Source organism: Neoarius graeffei, chromosome 1 (assembly GCF_027579695.1).
Source record: "Neoarius graeffei isolate fNeoGra1 chromosome 1, fNeoGra1.pri, whole genome shotgun sequence".
Taxonomy (NCBI): Eukaryota; Metazoa; Chordata; class Actinopteri; order Siluriformes; family Ariidae; genus Neoarius; species Neoarius graeffei.
Window position 1 is genome coordinate 14,814,909 of NC_083569.1, and position 18,155 is coordinate 14,833,063.

Sequence of the window (18,155 nt, forward strand, 5' to 3'; positions counted from 1 at the left end):
AAGCTCAAATTAGGTGTTCTCTTTGTTGTGGAGACACAGTAAGGCACACAGCAATTCACTTTAGGCATGGTTAAAACCGGTTAGACAGAACGATGCAGTTTCGCCTTTGTTAAACAATATAAACAATATAGTGGAGCTGACCCTGGGTATCGCCCATAATGCATTACGGTAAACAAGCGATGACATAGTTATGGGTTAGGCTTATTAACTTTGGGATATGCTGTTACAGGAAAAGTAATCAATAACAGCAACTCCACCTTGCATTAAGGCACATCATACTAATCGACTAATTATTTATTCTTTTCCTGTAACAGCACACGACACGGTCTTTTAGCTCTTACACAACATACAAAATCTAAATGCTGAGTTCTGTTGCTAAATGTTTATTATTAATATTAACTCAAGCAAATGAAAGACCTGTCTGGTAAGACCCTCTTGGTGTAGAAATCAGGCAGTCCGTCATCCAACAGGCTCACCCCACCATTCTCAGAAGAATGCTGAAAGATGAATGGAAATCGATTAGATTCACGACAACATGGACGTCCGCTTGTTTTAAATTTCAGGCCTGTGGCTGTTTAGATGGTAACTGCAGATAACTGTAGATCACGTAACATTTTAAGAATCCTGCATCTTGTCATGTGAAATAGGGGCCTGTGTTTAGTTCACGGATTAATTCGATTAGCAAAGAAAACCAGATCTACAGAAGGAAACAGAAATATAGCCTGCAGCCTTTCAAGTTATAATAAATGCAAATGACAGATTAAATAAGACATCATCAAAACTTTGAGGTTATTTTAGGCATTTTGAGTTGATGTACAGTATGCTTTAGTTTTATTTTGGGTAAGACATTTCTAAAAATGAAGATACCATAATGCAGTGATATATATATATATATATATGATATATGATCATATGATATATGATCAGCAAGGTGGCAGTTGCCAAGTTAATAAAAATAACACCAATGTTTTGGTTTCAAGTATAAGCTAACTAAGCATTCATATGCTAAGCTTGTGGCTCACTTTCAGCTCTTTACCATATCTAGAGAGGTGTGTCCCGGCCTATGCCTTCTTGGTGGGCGGGGTCTGATGTGGGTTACATGGCGCAGAGGTGCACCTTGGGTAGGCAAACTGGACAAATTTTCCCAAGAGGCAAAGTGAGAAAGTGGAGCGGACAAGTTGAGATCATCACCTAGACCTGGAAGAAAGAAAAACGTGCAGGGAGACATTAGTGGTTTCAAAGGGTGCCAAGCTGTACCCTTTCAATACCTTGCTGGATCTGGAGTTTTCACGCACATCTGTCTTTTGCATCTTGATATGCATCTTTTGCCTGGAAACATGGCTTTAAAAAGATTGATGGTAGATAATTAAATATGTTGTCAATGAAGCTACAGTAAGTCAAATAACCAGTCTTTACAACCATGGTGAGCAGAAAAGCATAGCACTGTGTAACTCTATTAACAGATGTGCATGAAAACTCCATATTAGCAGTGTATTGAAATACTCAAACGTTAACGTGAGCCAAACATGAACCTGCCACATCACTGGCTGATTGGATAATTGGGATTTGCAGGAGTGTACAGGTGTTCCTAATAAAGTGGTCGTTTGGTGTATGTCTTTGAGTTACTGAAAAAAATATATACATTATGATATATGCATTCATGGCTCTGTAGCAGCACTAGGATATAAACTGCCAACATTCTGCAGAAAACCAAGGCAGAACTTCAAATGCTGAGTCACCACAGACATCCTTCAATATTATTACACACATTTCTCATCTGTGAGCTATATGGCTACTGACTCAAATGTGTCTAATTGTGCTGGAGGCAGCTGTCAAGTGTGACTCACTCAGCCTGGTGGAAACGGGCCGGATGCGTCGTGTCCTAGAGCTGCGTTTCTTTATGGCGATTGTATCCTGAGCACAGAGGGAGTGGATGAGTAAGTGCGTGCACATCAAAATGTCAAAACACTCAAAGCAGATGGCAAAACCATGTGGCCAAGCTGAATTATTAATTTTTTTTTTTTAATTCTAAATGATTCCCCCCGAAGACCCATTTTCTATAATGAACATTAAACCTATTTCAAACAATAAACAACAGAATATGAAACCACTTGTATACTGGACCTTGCTATAAATATCATAAGAGATTGCCTGGATTAATAGGACATTCATTTCTCAGAAGCACTGTATGAAATGTAGGCACATTGTCTTACAATGCTGATACTGAAATCGTCCTCGGGGATGTCAGTAGTGTCAGGATGTCGGAGCGTGTGTCGGATCATGGCACTGTCGTCCGGTCGCCTCACCCGAGCCACCTGCTGAAGCTAAAACCAGAATAAACGCATAGTAAAGACTAGGATAGTGCGATAACACAGATTTGTCTACATTTCAGAACAAAGCTAATGATAAAAACCTGAGTGAGCCTGCTCTTATGGGAAACTAATCAATGACACAGTGATACTGTGTTTCATTCAGCAGTGTGACGGCTCTAACAATTTTAACTGCTTAGAGTGACATTATCACTTATTACGTCATATAACGTTCTCACTTGCGTCACAGTGATCTTTTCTTTTCTTGTTTAATAAAACAAAAAACAGCTTGTCGTGTTAGAGAAACTGGAACTTCCAGTGTAAGAATATTTACAGAAAAAAGGTCCAGCTGAAACTGGAGACTCCTTCCGAAAACATCACCATATCAACAATTACACTACAAAAATCTACAAAGTCTATCGAAACAATATTGTACTGATGATGTATTTGGGATTTGAATTGCAGCTGGACATATCTATCGTCAGAGTTATGTTTCCAGAAAATTAACCAGCACCTTCTGTCCAATCAGAACCATGAATTCGACAGCACTGTGATTAATATTAGAGTTTTACTAGAACTATTTATAGCAAGGAGCACTTGACTTTCACACAACAGGTACTTTACTAAATGGACAGATTAAAAAGTTTAGTAAACTAAGCACAAAATAGAGATTTTAGATAAATACACTATTAATATTAGATATTAAAGGAGAACTGAAGGCAATTTTTTAATTATCAAAATTCTCTCATTTTATTAAACATAGGACTGCATTTTTGATAGCTATTTTGTCACTGCTATAGCAAGCTATGAGTGTTTGAAATATGCTATGTAATATATCAGTCCATATGTCAAAGCAATGGCCGTAAACGAGATTCATTGAGACCTGCGTGAGACATCGTAGGACGGAAGTAAAACATACAGCAGAAAATCAAAGTGACTAACATCCGCCAACGTTATCAAAAGATGCGCGCGCCCTCTTTCGAATGCTGATGTAATCAAGCCAGAAGTTTTGTTTGTTTTGATAGCAATCAGGAAAGTTTGAAAAAAGTAGGCAGTAATTGTCATTTAAACGTATTTTTGTGCAATATTTCGTTTGCAAAACAGTTTTCAAAATGGCAGCACTGACACCTGGCTGACACTTCTTGTTTCGAGGTCTCACACAAGTCTCGTGAAGATCGCACGGATAAGTGACGCCTGCTGTGGACCAAACGAACTACATTCAAAAAACAAATAGGCTGATAAGTATAATATTTAATTGCAATTAGCTGCCAATGCGAGTCCCGCATAAGGTTACTGAAACCAAAAACATAACTGAATCACACATTAATTAAGAAATAAAGCAAGTTTAAAAATGACTTCAGTTCTCCTTTAAGTGTGCAGTGCTCGACGGCTACACAAACATCTCATCTCATCTCATCATCTCTAACCGCTTTATCCTGTTCTACAGGGTCGCAGGCAAGCTGGAGCCTATCCCAGCTGACTACGGGCGAAAGGCGGGGTACACCCTGGACAAGTCGCTAGGTCATCACAGGGCTGACACATAGACACAGAACCATTCACACTCACATTCACACCTACGGTCGATTTAGAGTCACCAGTTAACCTAACCTGCATGTCTTTGGACTGTGGGGGAAACCGGAGCACCCGGAGGAAACCCACGCGGACACAGGGAGAACATGCAAACTCCGCACAGAAAGGCCCTCGCCAGCCACGGGGCTCGAACCCGGACCTTCTTGCTGTGAGGCGACAGCGCTAACCAGTGGCATCACCGTGCCACTACACAAACATGAGTGTCATGTAATGGGTTACCAGGGTTGAGGTTTTTATGCCAAATTGGGCTAGTGTTAGAACATGGTGTCAGACAGATAAAAGCAAGTCAGTGAGTGGCGTTTTTTGGGTTAGTTTAAAAAAAAAAAAAGGAAAAAGAAAAAAAAGCTGCACCTGCCAAGATCTTGCTTTAAATTATTTCCACTAAATCCAGGCTAGGGCAAACAAACGGAAAGTCTAAGTGCAGACACTGTATCTATGATGTACAGAACTATTTCAGTTGTAGTGGGAACTATACAGATATTACAGGCAGCATATTTCATTCTATGCATTTTTCCTGATATGCTTTAAAATAACAGGTAAATGGTCTAACTTGGGAAGAAAATATGTAATTATGGTCATACCAGTTGAAAAAGCTGTCTGTACAATTTTTGGGCTAGTTTCAGGTCTTTTGTGTGGGTTTTTAAGATGTAGGCTTTAGTAGTGGAAATGTAGCTGAAACCTGGCAACCCTGATAAGAATAGATACAGATTTATGTCGTACCAGTGTCTTGTGAGTGGCATAGAGCTCTTGAAGGATCTGATCCACTACCGAGTTGGTGAGATAGGAAACCACAGACATCTTTACTTCTCTGAGAGTAAAAGAGCTAGTGGTTAGTAATTACACTGCTACTACAATTACATGAACAATTTTAAAATTTTTTAAAGAGCAAATTAGCACATGTACAGCAACATACCAAGTTCTAATTTCAACTCTGGATTATGTAATTTATAAATAGAGAACTTAAGCCTTATCTCTCACTCTAGAGCTTGGTCGATGTCCTGGGCTGCTCTCTCCATCAGTGCAGAGCGGATGGCAGAACGGGGGAAGGACACGCGTTCGGAGATAGAAGAGAGAGGAGGAGAAAGATGTTCTGCTGCAGCTGAGGAGAGGGGACACAGTTCCCGACACAGCGATACCATGGAGTCTACAATCACCTAGAAAAAAAAATCGTTTGCTCAACTTCAGAATTATCCATAAAGGAAAAATCCACTTGCATATTAATCTTTATAATTAACACGTTATCTTTAATAGCATCCAAGGTTTGGACTTTTTTTTTTTTAGTTTCAATGACATTTTGGTCTAGTTTCACTCTGGCAAAATACAAGTGAAATAGTTATGTTAAACAAGAAGCTCTAATGAAAATGATTACCTCGCCTGTGACGGAGTAAGCAGGGCGTGGTATTGTAATCAGTGTGGTTTATTTGTTTGCGTGTCTGTCTGTTAACAATCTAGCGTCTAGACGGTTGCACCGATTGACTTCAAATTTTCAGGGTCAGTGGGCAATGGTCCGTAGATTACCTTCTTAAATTTTGGGGGTAATCGGGTCAAGGTGAAGGTCAAGGTCACCAGAAGGTCAACCTTTCGGTCAAAATAACATTTTCCATTATAACTCAAAAACGGTTGCCGATAGACAGATGTTTACTATTATGAGCATACAGGAACTCACATATAGCCTTTCATTTGGCACCATAATAGGTCAAACTCAAGGTCACGGATTTTCAGAGGGCTGTAACTTGAAAACGGTTGATGGTAGACAGATATTTACCATTATCAACTTATAGGAAGTGCCATATGGGCTTTCATTTGGCACCATGATCTTTGACCTTGAGAGGTCAAACTGAAGGTCATGGGTTTTCAAAGGGCTATAACCTGATAGCTGATGATTGAGAACTCATAAAAAGGAGTAAAAGCTCACTTGTAGCTCTTTGTCAGCTGCTTTAGCCAGTTCTCCAGTGAGAGACTCCAGTTTCTGTCTAACTGGTCCATCTACAGAAAGCACGTGAGCCAGCTCACACAGAGAAGGGTACAGCTGGGAGCAAATGGAGACGATAGTTATTGAAATTCAGCCACAAATAACTTCACATAAAACACTAATGTTTGATTCTCTCATGAATCCTTCAAGACTCACAGCGCGAGAGTTCCTGGCCTCCTTGAGAACTTGCCTGGCAGCCTGCAGCTCCTCTCCCTCACCCGCTGCTCGTAATACACATACCTGCTGCTGAACACGCACACACAGGCGCTCCATCACCTAAAACAGACATAAAGAGAGAAAAAACAAGGAAATGTCGATATATTCCTTAATGCCAATTCCTTTATTTATTAATGAACAAGTCATACTTAAAGTAGATCATATGTTTATAGTTACATTTAATCCTGTGGAATGTCCATGAGACAAGTGAGATCTTGTCATCAAGTCCTACATACTGAAGAATTTCATGTGGTGGAAAACTTACTAACCATTACAAAGCACTGACACTGGAGACTCCTTCCATGAATGCAAACCATAAAACACATAGCGTCTCCTTATATCCATTTTAATAATGACAAGTACTGATCCAGTAAAGTATTATCTCTTAATTAGTAGTCTTGGATTGTGTTGAGGGGCCACCATACAAGTCTTTATGAATGTCATGTAAACAATGAGGTGTTAGAAATGGAGTATTAATATAAAGCTGTGATTTATATTAATTCAAGCCATAGAGCCAGAGCTAGTTTCAGAGCTGGGTAAATCCACCTCAGATCACCAGATTTCAGAAAATGTTCCCAACTGACCATCTCCGATTTGTTTAATACTTTCACAAACTAATGTTATTATTCCCAGTAAACACCATACAAAATTTCAAATACGTATCAAACAGGCATCAAATACGCCATGTTTCACCATAAACAGAAATGTAAAATACTGAGCCACTGTACTTAAAATACAATCACAAAATTGTATCAGAGAACTAATAATTGTATTTTATATCTAAATATTCAGCTTATCTTTATTCTGCAAGTTTTACCACGCCCAGTTCTACAATTTAAACAAACTACAGTGTCAGCAGAAGCAAAAACTTCAAACATCAGCCACTGTGTCTAGATAGCAAGTAGAAGCACACAGCTATGTATTTCTGAAGGATGCTAATAATAGCCTAATATTAAAAATCTATATGAATTTGTCAATTTCCAGGTTTTATGTATTACTTGGAGCATATATCATATGCCTTGAAACAGCATTTCTGTCTGTAGCAAAACATGGCGTATTTGATACCTTAATAAATATAATTTGGTTCAAGATACCAGCTTCATATTTTGTGAATATATTAATGAAGACATGCTCTTTCCAGGGGTATAATTCTTTTTATGGCAGACCTTGTCATACATGAGCAATATGCATTTGAAAGATAGGTGTGAAATGATTTTTTTCATTTTTAATGCCTCATAAGTCAGAAAATTTTATTTCTTTTAGAAAAATAATTAGTCACCAAAATAGTAATACAACATGAGAAATAAATACCAAAATTTAAATGCTTCAATGCGGAAATACAGAGGGCCAAAACTGCTCCAAAGCACAAACTATTTTTTAACAGTTTTCAGCAAGCTATCAACTGACAAATATGCAACTGTGGCTCTTCTTTTATAGTAGTTAAAGACATCAAGTACCTAAGAACAACTCCTGAAAATTTCATGGATCTAGCATGAATAGTTCAAAAGTAATGACTTATTGAACTTGGCATCTTTTTCTGTACCACTCGTTTTTACAGTAAAATCACTGTCATGACCCATTTTTAAAGCCCCAATATCTCAAAAACTAATAAAGATATAAGGCTGAAATTTTGTATGGTGTTTACTGGGAATAATAAAATTAGTTTGTGAAAGTATGAAGCAAATCGGAGATGGTCAGTCGGGAGGCCTCTGGTGATTTCATATGGACTGACCCAGCTGCTGTTACAGAAAATGAACACCATCTGATCAATCAGAATTGAGTATTCAACTCGCAGGTTAATATTTATGCAAATTCATTTGTGCATTATGGACAAAATGTCCCATGTATCAAAAAATCCAAGAAACAAGTTTAGTTCAGGTTGGTCTCATGATGCTGTCTTTCAAATGTGGTGGGGAAATTTGTAGTAAAAGCAAGAAAACAAACAAACAAAAAAAACACCTGTTTTTGAAAAATATGGAATTAGAGGAAAATCCATCCATTATCTATCCTTATCCATCAGGGTTTCAGGGAAGATGTAGCCAATCCCAGCTGACTTTGGGTGAGTGGGTACACTGAGCAGGGCTCCAATTTATCGCAGGGTTAACACAGATGAACAACCACCAACACTTGCCGAATTTTGAGAAATCTTGCGTAAGGCACCTTTAAATGAACTCTAGTGTATGGTTAGTAGTACAGATAAAAGTTAAATGAAATTGAAATCTGCAGTTCAGTCCAAAATGAATGTGTGACCCTTTTGTAGTACTGTCAGGTCTGCGGCCCATAGGTGGAAAAACATCTCATCTCATTATCTCAAGCCGCTTTATCCTTCTACAGGGTCGCAGGCAAGCTGGAGCCTATCCCAGCTGACTACGGGCGAAAGGCGGGGTACACCCTGGACAAGTCGCCAGGTCATCACAGGGCTGACACATAGACACAGACAACCATTCACACTCACATTCACACCTACGGTCAATTTAGAGTCACCAGTTAACCTAACCTGCATGTCTTTGGACTGTGGGGGAAACCGGAGCACCCGGAGGAAACCCACACGGACACGGGGAGAACATGCAAACTCCACACAGAAAGGCCCTCGCCGGCCCCAGGGCTCGAACCCAGGACCTTCTTGCTGTGAGGCGACAGCGCTAACCACTACACCACCGTGCCGCCTGGAAAAACATTGACGTAGAAAATTCGAACCATCACTTTGCATTTGGATATTTGATATAGTTTTAGTAAAAGCCTCAGGAATGTATATGATTTTTAAAGCTATTTTAAAGCCTGTCCTTATTTTCAGGGTAAGAGTAGTTTTGTGTTTGGCTAAATACACTTTGTGTTTGGGAGTAATTAGACATGTTGACTACTTTTAATATGCACTTATCTGTATATTTTTATTTAGAAAGGACTCTCATACTGTTTGTATAAATCTGCTTTGAGAACTGAGAAAGTTCTGGCAGCTGTAAGAGTAGGAAGCAGCAGACACACAGGGTGCTGAGGTAGTGGATTGTGTTGCCAGTGCTGAGGGGACATTGCAGAACAGCCCTGCTGTGTGTGTGTGTACACTGGTGCACAAATGCATATATACTCTTGAAATACAATTATTTCTCTATAAAGCAGTGTGGAACTCACATCAATATTATCAGCAACATCCTGCCATTATGATTTACATTTCCATCAAATTGTTGTACTGGAGGTGAGCTCTGCTTGCAAATGTTTCTTGACTGTACTGGTAATCCCCTCCTCTCACACACACACACACACACACACACACACACACACACACACACACACACTATGGGAAGAAACTGGAGCCTCCAAAGGAAACCCACACAGGCACAGGAAGAACAGACAAACTCCAAACAGAAAGGCACCAGTTAAGAAGAAAAGAAGAAACCTTTATTCGTCACATGCACACTTCAAGCACAGTGAAATTCATCCTCTGCATTTAACCCATCTGAAGCAGTGAACACACGCACACACTCAGAGCAGTGGGCAGCCACACCAGAGCGCCCGGGGAGCAGTCAGGGGTCAGGTACCTTGCTCAAGGGCCACCCCACGTCAACCTAACTGCATGTCTTTGGATTGTGGGGGAAACTGGAGCACCCGGAGGAAACCCACGCAGACACAGGGAGAACATGCAAACTCCACACAGAAAGGCCCTCGCCGGCCGCTGGGTTCGAACCTGGAACCTTCTTGCTGTGAGGTGACCGTGCTAACCACTACACCACTGTGCCGCCCTTGGAAGATCCCTTGGTGTCCATTAAACTTTCATTGGGACAAGCAATTAGAGGAAAGTGGAACTGTGTTTCGACGACATTGCGCTGCAGAGTTAGTATTTTACCATACTGGTGGCACTAGAGGGCTTAAGAAGTAGTAGTAATAGTAGAAGAAGAAGAACATACAATCACTATAGGGTACCTACACACCTTTGATGCTTGGCCCCCTGAATAAGAATGAAAATATATGGCTAGAGCTTTTTTCTATCCACTGTTAGTAATTTAGTCCAATGTCCCATACAGAATTACTACCAACCTAGGAAAGTGAGAAGTAGGGGAGAGTGGAGAGACTTGGGACAAGTTTTCAGCTTTTGTAGACTGAGTGAAATTCTTTGCAGGCAGCGTTACATTCATATTGCATTAGAGAGTATTTACTATACCCTCTTATCACAACATTAGTTTCTCAGCTTGTCATATGTACTGGCCTTCAGGCTTCACTTTTTCTGTCATTATTTTTGCGGGGAGACATGAAACATTGAGGGGAGATATGGAACAAAAAATAAAATACCTAAGCCTGCACGTATAATTTTTATGCATTATCAAAAAACTTGTAATATATGAACTGTATGAACACACAATAGAAAAATGTCAGTTTACCCAAAGCCTGAATAGACAAAACAGTTCCATTCTCAAGAAGGAATGAAATGAGCTTAATCCTCATTGCAAGTACACTACCACATTTTTAACAATCTTTTTTAAATTATATTTGTAAACCACAAGAAAAAAACCCTGTAACATGAACTGTCCCAACTCTCCTCCTCTGGACATTTTTGGGAAAAAAAATCCTTAAAGCCCCCCCCCAGAATTTAAGTTTAATAAATAATACTGTATATCGAAACTCTCAGCTACATACTTTAATTCCTAACAAATCCCCAATTCACCAGCGTACATTACACCATAGAATGGAGGTGGAGGCGAAGTAGAAAATACAAGTTTTGGTTGATGAAAATATTGAACTGCACACACCTTGCTTCAGTGTCCAGCTTCCAAAGGAAGTAGGTTACTCTAAGGGGCAACATCTAACTTCTGATGTCATCTAAAACCTGATTGGTTGAAATTAATTTATGGGAATAAAATCTGTCCCAAGTCTCCCCCATCCCAAGTCTCCCTGCTCTCCCTTACTACACGCATAGATGTGTAGCCATCAAATTTCTGCCTCTGCAATGTCATCCAATGGCTAAACATGATTACAAATGAGCAATACCTTTCCAGGTTCTGTATCCATAACTTATCAGACATTATCGGTCATGGCTGTCTTCCAGTCATGGTTATATTGGCTAACAAACTCAGTTCTCTGCAACCTTTTCTGCTTATTGCATCACCTGACTGTCAGGATGGTGAGAGTACCTGCTCAGCAGTGCTAGTCACTAGACCCTGATGCAGTCTGAGAGCTTGTTTCTGAGAGAAGCGCTGAGTCTGGTTGTTTCTTAGCAATGCCCGCTGGATCTGACAGATGGAAAAGGAGAGGAAGACACAGACAGACAGAGAGTGAATCAGAGTTATAAACTGCATGTTCGACACGGACAATGATGTTCAGATAAGCATTCCAGTCATATTGAAATGAACCTAATTACATGCTTGGACGGTCAAGATAAGCCTATTGTCAAACATTCCAAAGTCACTTTTAAAAGCAGAGCTTCTACATAATACTGAATGTACACATAATGTCCTATATCTTCTGTACATTTTCAGTCTGAAATATTTTTTAATTAAAAGCATAGTGTTAAAGGTGCAGTTGTTGGGATTTTTTTTATTTCTTACTAGTACAAATTACCTGAAAAATGTGTAGACAAAAAAAAAATGAGTTAAGCCATGGCAAGGTGAAAATAAAATAATTTTTTCAACGGATTGAAATCAGAGGTTCAAATTGGCAAGAGCCCAGCACAGCCAGGTAATTCTCCTGTGAGCAAAAAAGTCACTCTGTACTCTGAAAAAAACTTACAATGAAAATCCATAATAAACACTTGCCCAGTTTTGAGAAATCTTGTCTAACGCACTTTTAAATTAAATCCAGTGTCTGGTCAGTAGTACAGGTAAAAGTTAAATGAAATTGAAATCTGTAGTTTGGCACAAAATGAATGTGTGGCCTTTTTTGGTGTGGCTATCAGGGCCACAGAAAAACACTGGAAAATTCTAACCATCATTTTGCATTTGGACATTTTATGTAGTTTAGTAAAAGCCTCATGAATGTAATAACCAATAGAATATCATTTTAAAACTATTTTAAAGCCTGTCATTATTTTCAGGGTAAGAGGAGTTTTGTGTTTGGCTAAATGCGCTTTATGTTTGGGAATAATTAGACATATGAGTGCTTTTAATATGCTCCTATCTGTAAATTTGTATTTAGAAAGGACTCTCATACTGTTTGTATCAATCAGCTCTGGAAACTGTGAGAGTGGGAAGATCTATGACCCTATATAGAAAGCAGCAGACACACAGGGTGCTGAGGTAACGGATTAGATTGCAGCGTGTTGCCAGTGTTGAGGGGAGACTGCAGAACAACCCTGCTGTGTTTGGATATATGTGTGTGTGTGTGTGTGTGTGTGTGTGCGCGTGTGTGTGTGTGTGTGTGTGTGTGTGTGTGTATACACTGCTGCACGAATGCATATATACACTCAAAATATAATTTCTCTATAAAGCAGTGTGAAACTCTATTACATCAATATTATCAGCAACATCCTGCCATTATGATTTACATTTCCTTCAAATTGCTGTACTGGAGTTGAGCTCTGCTTGCAAATGTTTCTTGTCTGTACCTGTAAATTTGGGTTTGTTTGTCGTCGTCCCCCCATTTTCCACTTGCTCACCTTTGTCATTGCCTGTTCGGTCTTCTCTGGGGAACTGCGGTATGCCTGCGTAACATCACTCAATGGCACAGGCATGCACTGCAGAGTGAAATTACTGAGGAATGAGAGGGAAACACAGAGCCAGAGAGATAAATAGAGAGTTTTTTCAGTGGTTTCCCAAAGTTAGAGTAAATGAACTAACTTCACTAATATCATTAAAATCTTCAACTTGTGTACTAGATCCCTTACCTACACTACTCTTCGAACAAATACCAGAAACAATATAATCTCTTCTAAAATAATCAGTTCTTCCCTTAGCAATGGCTATGTACCTAAATCCTTTAGAACTAGCAGTTATCAGGCCCCTGATTAAAAAACCTGACCTTGACCCCTGTCAGCTGTCTATCTACAGGCCAATATCAAACCTCCGCTTTATCTCCAAGATCCTAGAAAAAGCTGTTATGCTCATATCTACATAGGAATAATATATGTGAAATGTATCAGTCAGGATTTAGACCTCATCATAGCACAGAGACAGCACTGGTTAAAGTAGTAAATGACCTACTGCTGGCCTCTGGCCAGGGCTGTGTCTCTTTGCTTGTGTTGCTTGACCTTAGCGCAGCCTTTGACACCATTTATCATTCCATTCTCCTTGACAGACTCTTTGATAAAATGTCATTGGAGTTAAGTGAATGGCCCTCTCCTGGCTCAGATCTTATTTAACTGATCATTCTCAGTTATTGATGTAAATGGTGACTTCTCTTTGCATAACTTACTAAAGTAAAAGTTTGGTGTTCCACAAGGTTCTGTCTTAGGCTCGCTGCTTTTTTCTTGATATATGCTACTGCTGGTTAATATTATTTGTAAGCATGTGATAGAGATACAGTGCCTTGCAAAAGTATTCATACCCCTTGAACTTTTTCACATTTTTCCACCTTACAACCACAAACTTAAAAGTTTTTTATTGAGATTTTATGTGATAGACCAACACAGAGTAGCACATAATTGTGAAGTGAAACGAAAATGATAAATGGTCTTCAAAATTTTCAACAAATAAAAATCTGAAAAATGTGGTGTGCATTAGTATTCAGCCCCCTGTACTCTGATACCTCTAAATACAATCCAGTGCAATCAATTGCCTTCAGAAGTCATCTAATTAGTTAATAGAGTCCTACTGTGTGTAATTTACTCTCAGCATAAATACACTTGTTATGTGAAGGCCTCAGTGGTTTGTTAGAGAACACTGAAGAACAAACAGCATCATGAAGACCAAAGAACTCACCAGACAGGTCAGGCATAAAGTTCTGGAGAAGTTTAAAGCAGGGTTAGGTTATAAAAATATATCCCAAGCTCTGAACATCTCAAGAAGCACTGTTCAAGCCATCATTCAAAAATGGAAAAAGTATGGCACAACTGCAAATCTACCAAGACATGGCAGTCCACCTAAACTGACAGAGCGAGCAAGGAGAGCACTGGTCAGAGAAGCAGCCAAGAGGCCCATGATCACTCTGGAGGAGCTGCAGAAATCCACAGCTCAGGTGGGAGAATCTGTGCACAGGACAACTATAAGTCGTACACTCCACAAATCTGGCCTTTTTGGAAGAGTGGCAAGAAGAAAGCCATTGTTGAAAGACAGGCATAAGAAGCCATGTAGGGGACACAGCAAACATGTGGAAGAAGGTGCTTTGAGACCAAAGTTGAACTTTTTGGCCTAAATGCAAAGCGCTATGTGTGGCAAAAAACTAACACTGCTTATCACCCTGCACACACCATCCCCACTGTGAAACATGGTGGTGGCAGCATCATGCTATGGGGATGCTTTTCTTCAGCAGGGACAGGGAAGCTGGTCAGAGTTGATGGGAAGATGGATGGAGCTAAATACAGGGCAATCCCGGAAGAAAACCTGTTGGAGGCTGCAAAAGACTTGAGACTGGGAAGGAGATTCACCTTCCAGCAAGACAATGACCCTAAACATACAGCCAGAGCTACAATGGAATGGATCAAAGAATATTCATGTGTTAGAATGGCCCAGTCAAAGTCCAGACCTAAATCCCATTGAGCATCTGTGGCAAGACTTGAAAATTGCTGTTCACAGATGCTCTCCATCCAATCTGGCTGAGCTTGAGCTATTTTGCAAAGAAGAATGGGCAAAAATTTCAGTGTCTAGATGTGCAAAGCTGGTAGAGACATACCACAAAAGACTTGCAGCTGTAATTGCAGCAAAAGGTGGCTCTACAAAGTATTGACACAGGGGGGCTGAATACTAATGCACATCACATTTTTCAGATTTTTATTTGTTTAAAATTTTGAAGACCATTTATCATTTTCGTTTCACTTCACAATTATGTGCTACACTGTGTTGGTCTATCACATAAAATCTCAAAAACAACTTTTAAGTTCGTGGTTGTAAGGTGGAAAATGTGAAAAAGTTCAAGGGGTATGAATACTTTTGTAAGCCACTGTACCTGTTTGGCATGCTTGAAACTCATACAGGCTGGTCTGATTGCTACTTGTTTTGGCCAGTTCTGGATAAATCCTTGAAATTTATTTTCACTTGCACATCTGCTCTGTAAGCTCATTTTGACCAGTAATGTCTCTCTGCTTTCATGAGGTTATCCTGACAAGTGATGTACTGTATAGTGATGTATAACATCATCCATTGATGTTACTATATCATACACAGATAACTTGGCTTTGTAAATCCCATCTTCCAATCATTTAGCTACAACACACTATTGAATGTGGATATATACTCATGTTTGTCTTTCGATAAACTGAGAACATCTCTGAACAGCTCTGTCTGTGTCAGTGACTGTTGCTCCCATATCATTCCGTGAGGCAGAATTTCCTAGGTGGCAGAGGTCTATCTACATTCCTAGATCATGCTTTGTCAATTCAACCTCCTTCAGTACAGACAGATCAAAACCTATCAGCATGGTATTAGCTTCCACTGTTATGCTGATGACATACGGTTTTATGTTTCAGCAAAGCCAGATGAAAGACAAAAGCTTAAGAAAACTGAAGAATGTGTAAAGGACATTAGACTTATTAGACAATGCTTATTAACCTACTTCTACTTAATTCTGACAAGACAGAAGTACTTGTACTAGGACCACATGCTGCTACAAGTTACAGTCATGAAAAAATAAGTATATTCCATGGAAATTGTCGACTTTTCTCAACATATTTAAAAAAGCAAACATTTCACTCTCTTTGATACAATGTCTACAGACAAAGGTAATATACTCCAACAAACAACATATAAGACTGACATTTTGTAGTCTCATCTCATTATCTCTAGCCGCTTTATCCTGTTCTACAGGGTCGCAGGCAAGCTGGGGCCTATCCCAGCTGACTACGAGTGAAAGGCAGGGTACACCCTGGACAAGTCGCAGGTCATCACAGGGCTGACACATATGGCCCTTTTCCACTACCCTTTTTCAGCTCACTTCAGCTCGCTTCAGCCCGACACGGCTCGCGTTTCGACTACCTCAGAACAGCACGACTCAGCTCGCTTCAGCCCTGCTTAGCACCCAAAACTCGCACGGTTTTGGAGTGGGGCTGAAGCGAGCCAAACCGAGCCGAGTAGGGCTAGGGGCGTGAGGAGACACTCCCCTGTGCACTGATTGGTGAGGAGGAGTGTCCTCACATGCCCACACACGCCCCACGAGCACGCTGGGATCTGTAAACACCGTAAACCCGGAAGAAGAATAATTATGAATTACGAGAATTTCTGAAGCCTTATGCGCCTCGCCTCATCTATACGCTCTTGCCAGTATCTGTTGGCATTGTCGATGACAACAAGCCACAGCACCAAGACCAGCAACACTAACGACTCCATGTCCTCCATGTTTATTGTTTACTATCTGGGTCGTGAGACTACCGCTTAAAAGATCACTGATATCACTGTTTGCGCCGCCTAAGGACATCACGTGACGTCCACCCACTTTCGCTAACTCCACCCAATGTGTCCACCCACTTCCAGCCAGCACGGTTCAGTGCGGTTGTAGTCGAAATGCAACTCCAACAGCCCCACTCAGCTCAACTCAGCCCAACTCAGCACGGCACGGCTCAGCCCGACTCAGCCGCGTTGGTAGTGGAAAAGCGGCAATAGACACAGACAACCATTCACACTCACATTCACACCTACGGTCAATTTAGAGTCACCAGTTAACCTAACCTGCATGTCTTTGGACTGTGGGGGAAACCGGAGCACCCGGAGGAAACCCACACGGACATGGGGAGAACATGCAAACTCCGCACAGAAAGGCCCTCGCCGGCCACAGGGCTTGAACCCGGACCTTCTTGCTGTGAGGCGACAGCACTAACCACTACACCACCGTGCCACCCTACATTTTGTAGTCATTTCCATAATTTAAATTAAAAAAAAAGAATCAGTGCAAAAAAGTAACTACCGTACACCCTTAAGCCTCGGTCACAACCGGCCGTACGTGCTCCTAAGTCCGGTCTATGTGCAAAAACCGCAAGAAACGCACGGAGGGCGCGCGTGTGACGTGCTGATTTTTGAGCCGTAGACTGGCCGCAGAGTCATGTCAAACAAACTCTACGGGCGCTTACGTTTTTTTCAGGTTGCAAGACAAACTTACGGCCAACGTGCGTCTTTCTCCATGAACAAAAAAAACGGAGCGATTTGGGAAACGCCAAAAATCGCATAGCCAAAAAATCGTACATCAGGTTGTGACCTAGGCTTTACATTTATCACACTTTCAAGTCCAGAAAATTAGAATCAGGTGTTCCAGATTAGGTGGCACTGATTAGAACCTCCTGCAGGTGGAACCTGACATCTAGGGTCTGGTGTTCACTTTGCTATTGAAAAGTGTGGTATCATCCAAAATCTAAAGAGCTCTCTAAGGACCTCAGAAAAAAGGTTGTGGATGCTTATGAATCTGGCAAGGGATTTAAAAAGATCTCTAAAGTATTAGATATAAAATCATTCCACTGTAAGGAAAATCAACTATAAGTGGCACAGATTTCAAACAACTGCCAATTTGTCCAGGACTGGCCACCCCAGCAAAAATTTATGCTGAAAGAAGTCTCCAAGAACCCCGAAATTTCATTACTGGATCTGCAGATAACTCTTGCAATTGTTGGTGTGAAAGTGCATAAATCTATAATAAGAAAGAGACTGGACAAATTTAACCTGCATGGGAGGCATGCCAGGAAAAAGCCTGTGCTGTCCAAAAGGAACATTAAAGCAAGACTACAGATTGCCAATGATCATATAGGCAAAGACCAGGCCTTTTGGAATAATGTGCTCTGGACAGACGAATCAAAGGTAGAGTTGTTTGGCCACAGTAAAAATACAAATGTGTGGTGCAGACCAAAGATTTGCATTTCAGGAGAAGAACCTCATACCCACTGTGAAGCATGGTGGTGGAAATGTTATGGTCTGGGGTTGCTTTGCTGCCTCAGGGACTGGGAAGCTTGCAGTCATTGAATTCTGAAATCATATCAAAGAGTGCTTGAAGATAATGCAAGGCCATCTGTT

The 18,155-nt window shown here is 40.5% G+C and overlaps 1 protein-coding gene across 2 annotated transcripts in view; it reads right to left on the minus strand.

Moving 5' to 3' along the window:
* The window catches only part of carmil3 (capping protein regulator and myosin 1 linker 3), a 176,091-nt gene that overhangs the window by 16,626 nt on the left and 141,310 nt on the right, over positions 1-18,155 (minus strand). For both annotated transcript variants that reach the window (XM_060929877.1, XM_060929887.1), the window contains exons 23-32: positions 12,668-12,761; positions 11,208-11,306; positions 6,028-6,147; positions 5,815-5,928; positions 4,878-5,053; positions 4,620-4,707; positions 2,214-2,324; positions 1,848-1,914; positions 1,037-1,197; positions 418-497 (exon numbers count right to left, since the gene is read on the minus strand). In XM_060929877.1, coding sequence (XP_060785860.1) covers positions 418-497; positions 1,037-1,197; positions 1,848-1,914; positions 2,214-2,324; positions 4,620-4,707; positions 4,878-5,053; positions 5,815-5,928; positions 6,028-6,147; positions 11,208-11,306; positions 12,668-12,761 — 1,110 coding nt within the window. The remainder of the gene's footprint in view (positions 1-417; positions 498-1,036; positions 1,198-1,847; positions 1,915-2,213; positions 2,325-4,619; positions 4,708-4,877; positions 5,054-5,814; positions 5,929-6,027; positions 6,148-11,207; positions 11,307-12,667; positions 12,762-18,155) is intronic.